Source organism: Coptis chinensis, chromosome 8 (assembly GCF_015680905.1).
Source record: "Coptis chinensis isolate HL-2020 chromosome 8, ASM1568090v1, whole genome shotgun sequence".
Taxonomy (NCBI): domain Eukaryota; kingdom Viridiplantae; phylum Streptophyta; class Magnoliopsida; order Ranunculales; family Ranunculaceae; genus Coptis; species Coptis chinensis.
Genome location: NC_141463.1, coordinates 36,265,837 through 36,283,415, shown reverse-complemented (window position 1 = coordinate 36,283,415; position 17,579 = coordinate 36,265,837). Strand labels below are relative to the sequence as shown.

At 41.7% G+C, this 17,579-nt stretch overlaps 1 protein-coding gene and 1 long non-coding RNA gene across 3 annotated transcripts; one reads left to right on the top strand and one right to left on the bottom strand.

Moving 5' to 3' along the window:
• Window positions 1-6,892: 6,892 nt before the first annotated feature.
• On the bottom strand, window positions 6,893-17,529 carry LOC147481322 (uncharacterized). 2 transcript variants are annotated; one of them, XR_015204224.1, is made up of 3 exons: window positions 12,174-12,313; window positions 7,294-8,320; window positions 6,893-7,157 (listed from the first exon to the last, which is right to left on the bottom strand). XR_015204224.1 is itself a non-coding variant. In XM_086576798.1 (3 exons), exons 1-3 carry the CDS (start codon window positions 17,282-17,284, stop codon window positions 7,096-7,098), a joined length of 453 nt encoding a protein of 150 aa, XP_086432924.1. In that variant the 5' UTR covers window positions 17,285-17,529; the 3' UTR covers window positions 6,979-7,095. The 2 variants fall into 2 exon arrangements, 1 of the variants encoding a protein (XP_086432924.1); XM_086576798.1 differs by lacking the exon at window positions 12,174-12,313 and adding an exon at window positions 17,146-17,529 and having other exon boundaries at window positions 6,979-7,157; window positions 7,294-7,545.
• Window positions 11,201-12,366, top strand: LOC147481323 (uncharacterized). Its single transcript, XR_015204225.1, has 2 exons — window positions 11,201-11,880; window positions 12,219-12,366. It is a non-coding gene; the product is annotated as an uncharacterized LOC147481323 (long non-coding RNA).
• Window positions 17,530-17,579: the final 50 nt, after the last annotated feature.

The following is a 17,579-nucleotide window of genomic DNA, read 5'->3' as shown; positions in this document are numbered from 1 at the left end:
CCAAGAAGGGAAGATGTTGCCTCAACCTTGGAATACCTATCTACTGAAAAAAAATTACCAGTAGCGCCATTCATGTTGTATATCCTTTTGTTCACATTAATGAAAAATAAGTTTCTTGTGTTAACTAATACAATATAATCTATTTACTTGTATTGACAAGTCAAACAGTTTACACAGCATAGATAATCAACACGTTTACTAGGTCCGCCATCCTCGCCAAAGAAGACGTCAAAGCGAGAACGCTTCATGAGCATACTCTCTGGAGCTTACAGCTCTACCTCTCTCCAAGTCTTGTTACGCCGAGAACCTATATTTCTAGGATCGACCACACGAGAACGCTCAGCGAGCATGACATACAAATCTGAGCTTCACAGTCTCTACCTCTCCAAGTCTTGTTACGCCGAGAACCTATATTTCTAGGATCGACCACACGAGAACGCTTCTCCGCGAAAGCATACTGACTCTGAGCTTACAGTGCTCTACAACCTCTCCAAGTCTTGTTACGCCGAGGACCTATATTTCTAGGATCGACCACACGAGAACGCTCTCCATGAAAGCATACAGCTCTCGGAGCTTCACAGCTCTCTGACCTCTCCAAGTCTTGTTACGTCGAGGACCTATATTTCTAGGATCGACCACACGAGAACGCTCTCTCAAGCATCTGACTCTCGAGCTTCACAGTGCTCTCTGACCTCTCCAACTCTTGTTACGTCGAGTACCTATATTTCTAAAATCGACCACACGAGAACGCTCTCCGCGCCCATACAGCTCTCTGGAGCTTACAGGTTCCACAGTCTCTTCACTTATCACTCGTCGAAAACCTATGCTCTAGGGTCGACCACATGAGTACAATACCAATGGGCATTACGCTTATATACGCTAACACGCCCTGCCTAAGCAAGACATTCCCGGCAGCATTACTTATAAATTCAGAAAGAATACACCTAACGACGAACTCTTCAACCTCGATTCACATTATCTAAGCAGGCTCCTAGCAGTTCTCTCTTACAAACAAGGTGACAAACGAAGTCTGATGCTTGATTACATCGAAAGCACTTCAGCGGCGAAAGCATTGAACTACAAACCACGCGCATAATAAGCAGGAGAATAGATGCAAACAATCAACAGTAGCCATGTGTTCTAAATCCAATCCATACTAGTGCTTGGCCATAGCCATTACAGCTCGTTTTACCGATCTGCTGGGGCTACCCAGAAAATCCAGATCGATACATATTAAACAAAACAACGAACTGCCACTTCCGTGGAAACCAGTTCTCAAACCAGTGTAGCGAACTGCTCAGGCAAGCCTGAAAGTACAACTCTATTGTTTACTCCCATATAAGAGAGGCAGAATCAACACATCATCACAAATTCCCACAAAGAGAAATACAGTACATCATCAAACATCAGTTAAGACATGCTTATATTGTGGGGTCGCGACTCCTCGCCAAAGACCATGTCGAAAGCGGACCTCAAAGATCACCCGCGATACCTTGTTCCTGCGCTCACCACCATCACCACTCTCTTCAGACATGATATTTCGTCCAAATAGCGGCATATTCGACCGAACACAAGCCGTGGTGTATGCTTCCTTTGCCTCATGAAATTAACCCTTGGCATTTCTTGGCATAAGCAGTCACTTTAGCCACCTCCTTATCTAGCTCAGTCAAGTCCGTAACCCGGTAGCGTTCTCTGCCAAATAATAAGTTACGATATCTCGTCGTCATTACTTCCAAATTCCTTTTCACCACTCTCCATGCAGCCCGCGATACAACCCGAAATCCACATGAGAGTTATCATCGACTTTCAATGCCTTGCACAGCATTCTTCACCTATCATACCCTGCAAGAAACTGCACAACCAAAGTCAACAGACCGAAAAGACATTCGAAACTAGCATAAACGCCTACTGCATCACGAGTTTACCAGACAAGCCGCCATATCCATCGTCCCTAGAAGCGTTTCCATGCTTTCATCCTCCACCTCCGCCTTATCACCATCCAAAGACGGCCCCGCCGGAAGGCTACTTCGCTATGGGGCGGAGTGGAAACTACTGATCTAACGCGTTTCAATCGCGGCGTTTCTTCCCCGTTTTCCCCATGTAGTAGAACTCGCTCCCCACATCCCTGTGTCGGGAACGAAGTTCTCATCGAAATTGACGACACGGTCTCGGATCGTCCACGCTCTGCATCATCACCATCGTCTGCGATGCCAAAGTGTTGTGGCGACCCGATCCGCAACGCCACCAGGCCGGACGACCGACCTTCCCTAGGTCGCTTTGTCGCCCCCCCCACCAAAGCGACCTTCCGCTTTCCACGGTCTCCATGCACGTGAGGGAGAACTCTATCTCCTCCATGACCAGTGGAGAAGTTTCTCTCGACGCTTTTTCCTTTACTCCGCTTGTTGCATTCTCGCCATAATTACACCTACTTAACAAAGAAGACGCAATGGAGTTAAAGACCGGGCGTGATTATGCTTAGCAAGACATGTTCAAAAGGGAGAGCAACGCGTTACCTTTCAAAGCAGCCGGTAGTGGAAATGCACAGTGCGAAGAAGAAGAGAAGCTGGAACAAACAGCCGTTCAAACACCTTTGGTATTCCGCGAACAGTTTCACTTCTCAAGTAAACGTCTTTTCCAAACCACGTCATAATTACCTTGAGACGCCAAACGTCAGCCAAGCTGTCCGCCATCATTGCGCCCCTCGAGCCGCTCGCTGTCTTACACGTGGCATTCCCATCAAAGCGATCTGCTATCATCGATACAGAAAACGCACAAAGAGAAACAAGTGTGCAACATCGCAGGAAAGCAAATAACGACCTTCTTTAAACAGCACTTTCATACAGTTCGTTCTTTAGCCGGGCTGCTGAGACTACTCAGGAAATCCAACCCGGCTACGCAAAAGTTAACTTCATATGGTTACCCCGAACTAGTACGGGATACCAACTCATTCAACAAAACAGAATACAGAAATGCAAGAAAGGCGAACTGCCCAGGTTACCCCAGGAAACCAGTTCTATTGTATCGCAGCATATAAGCTGGTAAGAGACAATCAACAAATTTACAACTTCGCCTCCCCCGCACCACGCTTAGTTCTACATACCTCAAAAGCTTCATCGACCTCCGCATCCCTCCCGTCCACTACGATCGATATGCCATCCAGTTCCAAACTCATCAGCGCGTCAGGTGCAACAGCTCTAGCTTCAGACACCACGGCTTTGGCATGATCAAGGAGGAGGCAATCGCCCCACCACCGTCTCCTCGTACCTGTTCCACTGAGGTACGGGACGCGTAGCGTGCGTGTTCCTCCTTCAAAGCCTTGTAATCCGCTTCCAGATCTCCGAAGTCCGCATCCAGATCATCATAGGCCTTAGTAGCGTCTTAAGCAACCTTCTTGGAGTGAAGGGCATAATCGTTCAACCTTCCACTTTCCACGATTCGCGGCATGAACGCGTTCCGCCCGGCTCGCTTCTAGCTTCGCCTCGATCTTCAAATTTCAAGATCTTTCAAAGATCTTCGCCCGATTCGAGTTTCATGAGCCTTCCGCGGTCCTCAAGCTCCACTCCATCTTAGCTCCATCTTAGCGGCGTCATTCACATTCTCAGCCTCCGACGGCTTCAACACGGACTCTATCCGTTTTCAAATAATCAAGCGCAATCTCTTTCAACTTTTGGAAACCACCGACAAAAGCCGCCATAGTCCACGTATATAAACAAATCAAAGCAACGAACATAACAAAACACGCTTATATCAAAGGACGACAAACCCATTACATCGACATTGCGCGATTTCCATCCGCCGTTATGTTATCCGCCATCCCTCTCTCATCCAGTTCCTTTTGCGATTTGCCATCTAACGCGACTGTTCCAGCAAGCGCGCCGATACCTTTACTCGACTGCTGCCGCAATAATACGCTTTTATCGTCACAGCGTGCTCGTGTTCATCTAAATACACGAAATACCAGTCATCAAAGACCCACAACAATTTTCCCATCACTTGCGGGAGCCTTCGCTTTAAGCTTAGCGGATCGGTTCCCGCCCTCGCCGAGACGGACTAGATCCCACACCGGGTCGCCAAGTTCATGACTGCCAGTTCCCGCCTCGCCCGACTCCGGCCACCGCTAGCACCACCCCCACTAGAGCTCTCCCCAAGTTCATGACGGCCTTTTAGCCATTCGAGCCCCCTCGCTCACCTTTCGGCTTTCTCTTCTCCGACCGCCTCGACGAAAGGCGGTGAAGGCTACACGATCTCGATTCCACGAGCGTCCAATTGTTAACCCTTCGGGATCTAAAACTCGAACTACCGAAGCCCTCTTCCACCACCAGAGGATGCCTCGGGCGCCACGCCCGATCCGGTCCTCCCGTTATCGATCACTTGTACGCTTCTCCATCACCACCCGCTTGCTCGACCTAGAGCTCGCTTCTTTTTGAGCCTTTTTTTCTCCCGGATCGCAAAGACCTCCTTTTTCCTCAAAGAAATGAGCAAATTCCGGAAGCTTAACGACTCAACCGCGCCGAACCTTTCTATCTCCCGACGGGGTTCGTGTCCGCACGAAACTCGCAAAACAAAACAAAGAGATGAACCGGTTAGAACAACAAATAAAATCACCCATTAAAGTGTCAAAAAGCAAGACAAGCCTACCCACCGGCTAGGCTACACATCCTAGTTCGCAACCTACATCCACTAGCAGAGTAGTTGCCAACTAGCAGCAACAGCCTCTTCGTCCAGGCCTCATTGCTTACACCATCGAAAGCACGCTAGAACGCTGCCGCCATGGTTTGCAAGCTAAAGTTCAGATTACCAGACCGCCTCATTACGTAGTGCTCTATTATGTCAGACACCCCTATGTGGTATTCACCACTGGCATTCAACAGGTCGAACACCTTAAATAGTCGCCAAGTGTTACCAACGAACTGGCATGGAGATTTCCCACGTGACTCAAGAAGTCACAAACCAATTTCGAGAATCGGTATGCGCATGCGCCTCACCGACCTTCACAGATGATTATTCCACCATTCGAGGATTGTACCTCTCACTACTGAACATCTTCACTTTCGGCGTGGGTTCAGATATTTCCGTGTCGGGCACATTGATCCCATAAAGCCGCCGCAGCTCAGAAACAAGCTAGCGAAGACGATGCTCTACCGCTCTTAGGGGTAACTCACTTTCTTTGCGCATCATCCCCCTCGACCCGACGTACTAGCCACGTCATCTTCCTCGACCCGGATCGACTATTAACCTCATCTACCCTAACTTCTTCATCCACTTCACCCCACCACCACCACCACCCACTCAACGAAGTCTTCATTCTCCCTCTTCATACTCTCCGCGGCTCGGTGAAATCTCCCGACCTCTTCCGAAGCGAAAGTGTCGTCGAAATCCGACATTGTAGTATTTCCTTTTTCTCAAATTACCCAACCTTAAACCCTACAACCTAACACCGACCTACCAACTTAACAAACCCTACCGGAGCGAAGAAAGCAAAGTGAAAATGAAAAGCAAACAAAGAATGAAGCACTCACCACGCAGAGCCCTAGCTTATGCGTTTTTAGGAAGAAGAAACCTGAAATGCCTTTTGGTTATCCCAAATTTGATTTTGCACAACCGCTGTTCAGCTTCCCAAGAAGTTATGATTACGGACTATCATATAGCCCACACACGTGTCCAAGGACCTCTTTTTTCCCTCGGTTCAATAACGCGGCGACCGCGACTCCTTTCCAACCGCTATGATTACGTCACGTGCCACCCACGCCCTAATTTTTCTTTCCCGCCAAAACCATCATACTACAAGATTCGAACTCAGCGCCATCTCAGTCAGAACGATCACCATAGCTCGATCATGCTTCACCCAAGTGTTGATTCTTCTCTAAGCAGATCGCTTGCACGAACACAACCAATCTACTGAGAGGGGGCTGTGTAGGGGAGCAATATCCCCATTAAGGAACATTGCATACGAAACATAAGCGATCTCAATACAACGACCTCCAGGACCGATCTATGAAGCAGCTCTCTAAGAAACATTGCATACGCGACTTCAATACATCGACCTCCAAGACCGACTGTGGAGCTCATCATACGTATAGGTGGTAATGCTAAAACTCACCGAGACATCACAAAGCGGTAGCGTAATCTCGAGACCAACGCGGATAAAGGCATACCCCATCATGTGTAATCATTACCAAAATCTTACCTTCATCGGGAAATGGGGGTTATCTCACCTACTCCCAATCAGAAAACAACTAAAAATAACCTCCTCCCTACACTTGTCCACCAGGGTCCCCATGTCCCAAAAATCCAAGCCCCCCAAAGCCTATAAATACCACCTAATGGAACTACGTCAGACCTGATTCTTCTCTCCCCAAAAAGAGATCAAGAGAAGATACATAGGCAGCTCGCTCAGGAGCGAACTCGGTCTAATCCGAACCCTAACCACCCCTTTATCTACAGTAATCAGGAAAAAACCTAAACGATCCTTTACAATTAGGATTTTGTTTGAAGAAGAAAAAAAAACAAAGACGGAACGCTGAACGTAGTAATGTATTTGATTTTGACAGAAGATGAAAACAAAACTAATGGAAGCGGTTAAATACAAGACATGGTAAGATCGTGCGTTGCAAATTCTTGGAAACACATATAAGACATGGTATTTGCCATTTTGCCCTATAAGACATGGTAAGATCGTGTCATTGTCAAATAGAAACCAACTCTAGACCATGGGCTTCCAGATGGGGTGCCACTTCTTTACCTGTAACGAGATTGATTGGATTGAAAACAGCTTCAGAAGCAATTCATTATAAGTCTAGAATCATTATGATCAGAGGATTGGAATTCTACTTCGTTATTGAGGTTGTGACTTGCAAATTCTTAGAAACGTAAAATGAAGTTACCCCAAACATATTAAAATCGATACTCTTAAAATTTTAATGAATTTCATGATGCTGCCACAGCACAGTAATACTCAATGAGAGAAATCTTCGTTCCTTCAAACAATAATCCCAAAATTTATATATCCAATTCCATTTCCAAAGTCATTTTTCTAAAACGGGCTCAAAGTATTTGTAATACTTTCTTACATTGTCTAATAATATGATGACTAGATTATGACGTTACCCTTCCCATAGAGATTGTAGCTACCAAAGGTCCAGATTGCGGTGTTGAACCTGTAGGATAGTCAGAAAAGAGAGCTTAAAATGTGCCATAAGATTTAAAAGATCAACTCTGGACTACTAGTGCTTCTATTACTTTAAAACAAGAGACATATCTCCAAAAAAAAAGTTTCCAAGGAAAAATACTTACCAAATGCAGTACAATGATCACCAAAATGAGATGGACGTGAAGAATCATCTGGAGATGTTTGGGCTGGAGTTGATTGGTCAAAACTCAATAACACGGTACCTGAAGCACCAAAAGCTCCAGAGGTAGCTGGAGGCACTCTGAACAGGCTGCTTCCAACTGATGTAGTAGTGGAGCCAAAGCTCAGTGACAGTCCCTGAAGCACTGAAAGGAGAGTTTTGGGCTCCAGAGGTAGCTGGAGTTGTTCCAAGTGTGCTGCCAGAATTTGATGGGCTAAAACTCAATGACATAGTACCTGAAGCAGTAAAAGGAGGGCTTTGGGCTCCACATGTTGCTTGAGTTGATGCAGAAGTGGATCCAAAACTCAATGTGTAGAGAAAAAAGAGTTTTTTTTGTTTTTCACGCTCAGAGCGCCTGCGCTTCAGAGTGGCGACCAGCTCATGCTCCGGTGTTTTAAGCGCGACCAGCTCGAGGTCCTTTTTGTGGGCTTCGCTTATAAGAATCGCGATTTTGGTTTTTGGTATAAAAAAACAAATCAGTTTTTTTGAAAACCTAACTTTTCCAAAACCAAGAAAGAGAGATTATAAGAGAAAGAATTACATTGTGAGTTAAGTGTTCATTCTTTGTGAGTGAATTGAGAGACTTGTAATCATTACTTCGGGACATCCAAGAAAGCTTGGAACTTCGCTTGTAGTGGAAGTAGGCAAATTCGTTAGAACCACGATATATCTCGTCTTGTGGTTTGTTCTTCCTTTTACATTAATTGTTTTACTTTATATGCTTGTTATTTGATATTGAGAAGTGTTGGGATATTACTTGGAGGGTGTTGAAGTCTTGTCTAGTGTGAAGGATCAATCTTTGTGTAGGATTGATCCGTTTGTTGTGGATAACGTTGTTTCCGCACTTATATATTCACAACACAATGATACACTGCCTGAAGCACTAAAAGGTGCGCTGGTGGTTGCTGCCTTGGTTGCAATTGTACTGCTACTCGGAAAAACAAAGTTTGGCGCCTCAAAAGGAGATGGAGCTATTCCAAAAAGAATAAACATTCAGTAGGTAAAAGAATTCAATGCAAGAGAAGCAAGGGCATATCATATATGCCTATCCGAGATAACAAGCAATTCTGCACATATAGCATTTCAAATTTTCAATGCATATACGCACACATATAGTGCAGCTAAATAAAGGAAAAACTATATAGCGATGAGGATAGTAATAGAATGAAAATCAAAAAACAGAGTAGATGAACCAAGGAAAGCAAAAGCATTTTCCATTCTGAAAGTAATTCATTCAGGAAAGAAGTGCTTTTAATTTTGTTAGAGGTCAATGTGGTCTCTTAGAAGGATAGAGTAAACCAACTGAGCACCAACCGTGGGAGGATAAAAGAGCATAGTCCCCTGGGGATACAGAGTACGGACTACTACCAAACAAAGAAAAAGAAGATCGAGATGATTCAGAAGAACTTCAGTATCTAGTCAAAAGAAAGTTTCAAAATAGATTCTCCTTACCATGTTTATCTGATAGTATTAACTAACGCTTATTCCCAGCAATTAACCAACACCAGAATTTCAGAGAAGAGTGGCAGAATAGGTGTTTGTCGATGTCCAATTCACTCTAGTGGAGTCGTGGAGAGCAGACTAGCTTGATCGTTTTAAAATCATGCATTGGCTGTTAAAAAAGTACATTTGTCCTTTCTTCCCCAACGACTACGGAGCCCTATGATTTCTTAGGTATAGTAATTAACTAGCTATGTAGCTGGTGTATTAACTAATGTTTCAAATAATGGGAGCTGTAAGTAAGATACACGTCTATTAGATAACATCACAGCGTCTTTCACGTTACTGCTAGTTAAACTGTTAAGTTCTTTGCATACTGATGAAAACAGAACAATCCAAACACAAACTCTTTCATTTTCTAGTTGTCTTCAGAAAGATTCCACTGTTAGTCGAGTAGTTAATCATGAGTGTTAAGATAGTGCAACATCACCTAGGAACTTGAGTTTGGGCATGAAAGTAAACACTTGGGCACCCTCACCTTGCAAGTCGGTTTTCAAGGATAAGTTTTACTCATGGGTTTGTTCACATGGTATCGGAGCAGGTGAACAAGAGATGGTTGGGCCAAAAAAGAAAAACAATTGAATTGGCGTTTGCAGCTCTAGCCTCACGTGGAGGGGGAGGGCCGAATGCCTCCTGCCCTGGCGTTGAGGAGGAGTATATTGCACATTGGCATTGGCATTAGCAAACTTTCCATGTGAGACATCGAGACTTTAAGAGGTGTAAGATAGTCCCATGTTACCTAGGAACTTGAGTTTGAGCTTGTAAATAAGCAATTGGACAGCCTTGCCTAGTCGCCTTGCAAGCCGTGAAGTCAGTTTTCAAGTATGTGTTCTACCCTTTGAAAGTCATAATCCGCCCATTCCCTAAAACTCACAGGACTCTTCTAATTTACATCTAACAATGGTAAAATATATAACTGTTGTTTTGGGCCTGAAAAAGCTCAAGGCCCAAGTTGCCCCCCAAGGCCCAAGCACGACCTAACCTAATCTTCATCCTTTTTTTTGTGAGAATAATGAATTTTCAACCTTTCTTAGTGAGAGAAATCTTTTTCTAAGTGAGAGAGATTGTAAGAGAACTAAACCAAGAAGAAAAGAGAGTGAACATTCTTTGTGAGTGTGAGTGATACATTCTAAGTGAGTGTTGAGTGCTCCTCTTTGTAATATTGTATCTAGTACATTTAATCTATCAAAAGCTTGCCGTGTGGACGTAGGCAAATTGCCGAACCACGTAAAACTTGGTCTTGTGTGAGTATGCTTTTATCATCTCTATTTAGCTTATATGTATTGTGTTGATATTGTATTGATCTTGGGTTGTTGCTTGGAGAGTTGTTGAATAGTCTTGTTGGTAGTTGTTGTGATAGTTTCTGCGTCAAACGCAATAATAACTATAATATGAAATTCATATTCTGAACTGTTAGGTGTGACACAGTAAAGTTCTATTTTTAGATTCAAAGAATAGAAAGCCATATATTTTTCCTGTACTGTAACACCAACGATATGATTGTGAAATAACAATCTGAGTCCAGTACGAAATTGATGAACTTATTATGTGACACAATGCACGACCGTACGACATGTTTAAATAAAGTTATGTGCTACAAGTAAATATATATTCTCAGTCTGAATAGAGGGGGAAAACAAAATAAATTAATATATAGGTGTTGGCTGGAATGGAATTTAACCTAATTGGTTAATTGTCGGCGCCTGTGTTGTATGGGTACGGGTACGAGTGTCGGGTTTAGACACGGGTACGGCGGTTTGGACACGGTGAGGTCTAAAAATCAAAACATGGGGACACGGCTAATATTTTAATTTAATATTATATTTTATTAAAATATAAATTATTTTAAATAGAAAAAATATATATATATTTTGATAAAGCCCATTAGCCATTTAAAACAGTTTTTGTTAACTTTAGATCTTGAATATAACCATTCTAAAAAAGCCCAAGTCCACATTGCTTATTAAAAGCCCAATTAATCTTATCTAAGTATCTATGGAAAAAAGTAACAAAATAGCCCAAGCCCACATCCCTTATTAAAACAAAGTTAACAAACAAACCCTAGATCTTAGATCTGGGTTGGAGTCGCCGGCCATAGAAGAAGATGGTCTGTCCACATCAATCCACCACCACTCGGGAATTCAGGTTAGTCTATTCTATTTCTCTATTTCTTCTTTCTTTCTTAATCTTCCTTCTTTCTTAATCTTCTTTTTTTTTTCTTTGAAACTGAAAATAGATTCAAATGCGAATCGAATCGGGTAATGGAATATGTCGCGATCGTCGATCGACATGACACCTGACACCGAATAATAGACGCATTCCATGCAACACAGTGCCGGCCAAGTAGTGGGATATTGAAAAACAATGTCACCAGTAGTTGGCGATGATTGCGCCAACACTGCTGTCAAAATAAAGTATGCAAAAATACACATAAAGAAATAAAACCAGACATTATGAAGTTGAACCTAATATGTGCATGCACAATATCAAGAAACAAAGTAACACAAGCTAAGAAAGAAACATAATGAATATACAAGAAACTTACTAGTACCATTGCTATTGCTATTGGTGGACGAATTATAAGGAGGAATACCAAATATCATTATGGCTTGTTAATACAATAAGGGAGAGATTGATGGAGAAGATACGTTCTACTACTCTAGTTATCTATTTATACTGGAGGGAAAGAGGAAAGCTTAAATCTCAAGCTAAACGTTAGTATTGCGTAAGTCCTACGCTATTCATAATTAGTACGAAACCGTGTTACTGGGTATTTTAAAGGTTGTGATCAAGTCCATTGGCCTTTTAGAGCCCGACCATTCTTATGTTTTCTTGGACCCTAATACACATGTGCAAAAGTAGTGAAGTATAAAAAGACGGTGGCGGTTGGAATAAACCCAAGAAACAAACACGATGGGGGAGAAGGGAGAAGAGAAAAGAGGATAAAGCCGACGGCGACGGGCATTGAAGAAGAGGGAAAGTAAGAAAGGGAAAAAAGCGAAGACGACTTTTGCAGGCAATCTATCAGCAGGTATTTTTCAAGCGGTTTAAATGCATGGTATTCACAAAGAATTGTACTCATTTTCAGTACACTAGCTGGCTAGCTGCATGCTCAATTGCTCATGTTAGGCTGCACGTGATTATTTGTTTCTCATGTCACCAACGTCACCCAAAATTCAGACTTGAACTGATTTTTAAGTGGCGTCAGCATGTCCATTGTCCATATATATCACCCTGTCTCCATGAATCAGGAGTAATATGGTTGATTGTGATAATGAAGTGCATGTAATTATATTATTTATTGTAGCCATTTCTCTCACTCACCCTGTTATTAACTGTCTTGTTCTGCTGGATGTCTGCTCTCTCAAGGTGAAGTCAGTAAAGCGATGGAGAAGCTTGAGTAATCAACTGACCTTGGTGCTGTGCCTTGAAAGGTAATGCTGATTTGTTCAGTTTTCCGTTTCTCTTTCTTTGTTGTTTTGCTTTTCTTCTCACAACCAGAACATACGTTTAAATCAATAACTTTGTTGTTTTGCTTTTTTTCTTACAACCAGAACATACATTGGATTTAAAGACGACAATACAGCATCTGTCAGAAGAAAAAGTAGAACTTTATAGCTCCCTGGTCGCTAGTGATATCTCTGCTGTCTCTTCCATTTGGTAGAGATTGGGATACCATAACGGCTAAAATTGTTAGAAGAAAGATTAAAGAATTTGAGAAACAAATTCCGTTTCAATGTAAAGTTAAAGAAGTGAAGGACATCAGTAAGTTAGCTAAGGCTGTTTGCGAGGTAAAAGGTGAATATCTGAAGAAAAAGGTGCGAATATTTATTCTCAACACTTCAACACTTTAGAATGGGAATATTGGGTAGGGCGTATGAAGGGTTGGATAGAATGTCTAAAATATCAGGACAAACCTACAGAGTTAAGTTGTTTTGATTTGAAATACAACGACTATTATGATCGAGCAAACACTTGTTACCATCTAGACGATGACCAATACAGCTCGGCTCTAGAAGATAATGAAGACAGCTCGATCAGCCCCAGAGGCTCTAGAAGATGAAGAAGCTGGCCCAGGTTTTCTAGTGTCATATTTTTTTGGGTTTTTTAGACCTGCCCCCCCATTTCAAAGATGAATTAGACTTGCCCCCCAAATTCAGGGAAATTAGACTTGCCCCCCCAAACTCAGACTCCGTCTAAGTCAATGCAGTTTGACCGTCATCTCCTTGTGAAATGTCCTAACTACCCTTTGACGGAATCTGAGTTTGGGGGGGCAAGTCTAATTTCCCTGAATTTGGGGGGGCAAGTCTAATTCATCTTTGAAATGGGGGGGGGCAGGTCTAAAAAACCCTAAAAACAAATTAAACATGGAATAGTTAGCATGGTAAACATGAAGCACGTCCTATCGCATAGGCAATGGAACAACCCATTCTATATAAGGTCGCATAATGTAAGTGGCCCTTGGATCAAGTTCCAATGATCTCATTTTCTGCAGCCTCTCTCTCAAAGATCCAAAATCGACCATTTTCAAGAGTAGAGTTAACACGCATTTGAAACCAGTTTTCAAAAAATTCCATACCGCACACTCCTACATTATATCGCTTGTGCCATTCTCCAGTGCAAAGGTCTTCCAGAGCCCAAACTTCCCATTCATAACATATGCGTCCGTAGTTTGGTACAACAACAGATACGCAACCATATATTTCATGTAACGGTTGTTGCTTGACAGATACAATGAGGGGGAGTTTGACAAGTAAAACTTCTCCTCAACACTGTCAAAAGATGCCACATATAACACTGCTTCACCGTACATCATATCCAACCCACTCAACATGAAATAAAACACGCCTTTAACGGTAATGGAAGTATATTCACGAGGAAACCATTTTATTATTTGTTGAAAAGGTGACTTTATCCAGTCCCATTTACTAGAGCCAAGAGCAAGCACTTCACATCCGAGCAATCCAGTCAAATTGACAGCAATTGACAGCAATTTGTACTCCCCAGTGGAATCAACAAATGTGATTCCACATAAATATTTCAGAGAATCACTCCGTGGACTACAAGGGGACAGTGTGAGCATCTGACCAGTAGCAGGATTAGATACAGTTAAGTTTCCTAATCTGTCCTCAAACAATACCAAACCATTGCAAGTATTGACCACAAACTTGCTAGTATTGTCCACAAACTTGCTAGCATTGTCCACAAACTCACGACTTAAATTACGAACACTGATCTTAGTTTCCCGTATTGTATAATATCAGGACGAGCATAACGAACACCCAGTTTTTGTAAGAATGCCTTTGTCCTCGGTATGGATATCAAACTATGATTTGAATGATGAAAGTGGGCGAGAATGAAACGGGAACTACGGAACAAATTATACCACTCTTTGCAACTATACCTCAATTCGTAAACTTTACGTGCAGGAAGCCTGGCAAAGACGTTGAATATGATATCCACCACAAGATATGGCACAACCCATTCCTGTTCCTTCTCATTGCAATCAGTATATTCTTCAAGATTATTCTGATTCTCCATGACACCAACTCTTACTTTTTTCTCGAATATTGCTGCATAAAATCATACCAAATGAGCCAACCTGTAATAGTGAAGAAATATATATACACAACAAAAACAGGAGCCAATCAATGTCGTCAGCTGTCGTACAAAAACACAAGCCAATCAATTTCGGATATCATGTTCCTTTGGACCCTTCTCTGGTGTAATTTAGTTTCATGGATCCGTGTATATGATCTGTTTCATGGTAGCCAACTTTGCTGCCACTAGATCAATGAGTGCTCCAACTAGATTTATACTAAGACGTGATAGAAATTAGCTCCACAAAGAATTAACTTAATTTCACTTAATTAGTGATTGTGTTCAGCATTACTCCTGTTTGCTTAAAAGAAGGAACACAGTGTACTGTGGCACATAGATAAAGCAATGGCACGTCAAATACGTTGGACTGAGTTCAACTGGGCCATGCCAATAAATCAACAGGAAATGTGGCTTCACCACAGACACCTAGAGTCTTCTAGCGAATGATAAAAGGAGGAGATCCCCCCAACGTTAATCCGCAATGTATATAGAGAGAGAAAAACCGACTTTAGAATGAAGATATTTTAAAGAAGGTGCTCAATTACACTCAACTAGTTGAACTATAAACAGAAAATATCGAAAAAAGAAAGTAGTACATCTAACCACTCTATAACACATATTATGTATTGCAAGATTATAGCTGAAATTACAGCAGCAATTGAAACGAATTTTGGTTTCAGGTATGAAGACCGTACATGTTTCCAAGTTTAAAAATGTTTGGGTTTTTTAGACCTGCCCCCCCCATTTCAAAGATGAATTAGACTTGCCCCCAAATTCAGGGAAATTAGACTTGCCCCCCCAAACTCAGATTCCGTCAAAGGGTAGTTAGGACATTTCACAAGGAGATGACGGTCAAACTGCATTGACTTAGACGAGTCCGAGTTTGGGGCAAGTCTCCATTCCTCAATTTGGGGCAAGTCTAATTCATCTTTGAAATGGGGGGGCAGGTCTAAAAAACCCTATTTTTTTTTTGATGAAATATAGGGGTGTGCACGGGTCGGGTTGGGTAAAACCCGACCACCGAACCGACCCTATCGATTTATGTACAACACTGACCGAACCGATACCCATAACTTAACCGATCCGAAACCGACCCGATTAATCTCCAACCTAACTGATATCCGATCCAAACTGACAATGAAAAGTTAGAAAACTCCAAAATGACATTCTTCTCTTAAGATGTTGACTCCATTAAAATCAATAAAAACCAACTTGTCAAAAGCCAATAAATACATCTTCTTATCTCTGAAGTCTAGACCAATTTGTTGCTTTTTAAAATTTTGGAGATCAACTGCAATCACTTTATAATTCAAATCAAATAATGAAAATTACTGGTTTCCTTTGGAGAGAAGGTTGATGGAGCAGCAATTTTTTGTTCATACGATTCGTTTTGCTTCGGATACTTAATTTTGAATTGTTTAGTTGGTATTTGGGTATGGAAGAACTGAAGAATTGAGAATGGAATAGTCAATGGTGTTCATATAGTTTTCTCTCTCAGTAATTTTCTAGTTTTCTCACTTTTTTGTCTCTACGTACTTTATTAGTTGGGGCCTGATAAGGATTGTATATATTGTATGCCCAGCGAACGTGCTAACTTTAGTTAGGTCCCGTATTAATTTATTACTTTACTGATGTGTGGTGTACTATAAGAGAATATATATTATTCAATGTATCCAGCAGATGGTGGGTTGGGTCGATTATTTTTGGATTTCACAAATAATAACCGACAACTGAACCGACATAGTCGGTTTTTCATATTTTCAAACTGATTCAATCCGATGCTAAAGGGATAATCGACTCATTTGACTCAGTTTGGGTCGGGTTGGTCGGTTTTGTCTGTTGTTGCGGATTTATGCACACCCGTAATGAAATATCTGGGCTGTATTTGTTTACTCACTTAAGGATGGGACTTAAAGATGGGAAGGAAAAGAAAAGTGTCCATAGTGTGGACGTGTAGTCTACCTTTTCCATAAATTTGGTGTGTTTGTTTGGTATGGTCAGAAAAATGGTCCATCCACGCTATCGAATCAAAACTATGGAAATGAAATGTTTTTTTGAGTCGGTGGCCCAACCCTTGGATTTGAGAGGAAAGGAAAGAGAAAAATATCCTTTCATCTTCCTAAGTTTTAGAAAAGGAAAAGGGAAATGGTGTTCAAGAAATAAGATGTCGTTTTCTATTCATTTTCTTTCTTAAGTTTTGGCCTCACAAACACCGATTGATTCTATTCCTAAGTTTTCCTTTCATTTTACGAAATCACTAAATAGACACATCAAACAATTACATTATTTGTTTTTCTATTCCACAGTGGACAAACTCATGGTTTTCTTTCTTTATGAAAGTAAACAAACGCAGCTCCAGTGTCATCTAAGCGACCCCGACCGACCCCCAAAATAAAAAATAAAAATAAATAAACAAGTTTATTTATTTTCAGAATATGTAGACGATTAATCATTTTGCTCCAGTGTGGATGATTAATATTTCGTATTAATATGTAGACGATTGATCATTTTGAATTGCTTCTTTTGATTTTCAGAACATTACAAGTTTATTGCTTCTTTAGGACTGCAACGAGAATGCCCACAATTTGTTTTATGTTTTATGTTTTACTTTTTATGACCATTCTTAATTTCTTATTATGCTTTGTTGAACCCAAATAAACATGCAAACGTAGTATTTAGTGTTTCAAACCCGTACCTGAAATCTGTTCACTTGACCAGTCGAAACAATCCAACTTTCGGTTTATGAAGCTGTAGAAACTAGAGATCTTGTCAATTATACGCAGCACCCACATGTAGAGAGCAAGATTGTTTCTGTTGTTCGAACGGATTAGCATTTCTCCAAGGCCCGCCGTCTTAGTTCAAGCCACTCACTAATTTCCTGCCATTTAAAAACTCTATACAATATTGATTGGATTTGTCTTCCAATGGCATGACTTCGAATCAGGTATATACCCGGAATGGCCACATCCTTGAACCCATGAAATTAATGTTTTATAACAATATAGCACGATTTCTTGCAATCTGCTTTGTGCAAGAGAAGCATAGTGCAATTAGCAACCACTGGGATCCCAAAACCTTAAGAAACTAGAACAGCAGGTTGGGCCTGCAGGTACACATTTTGAAGACCAT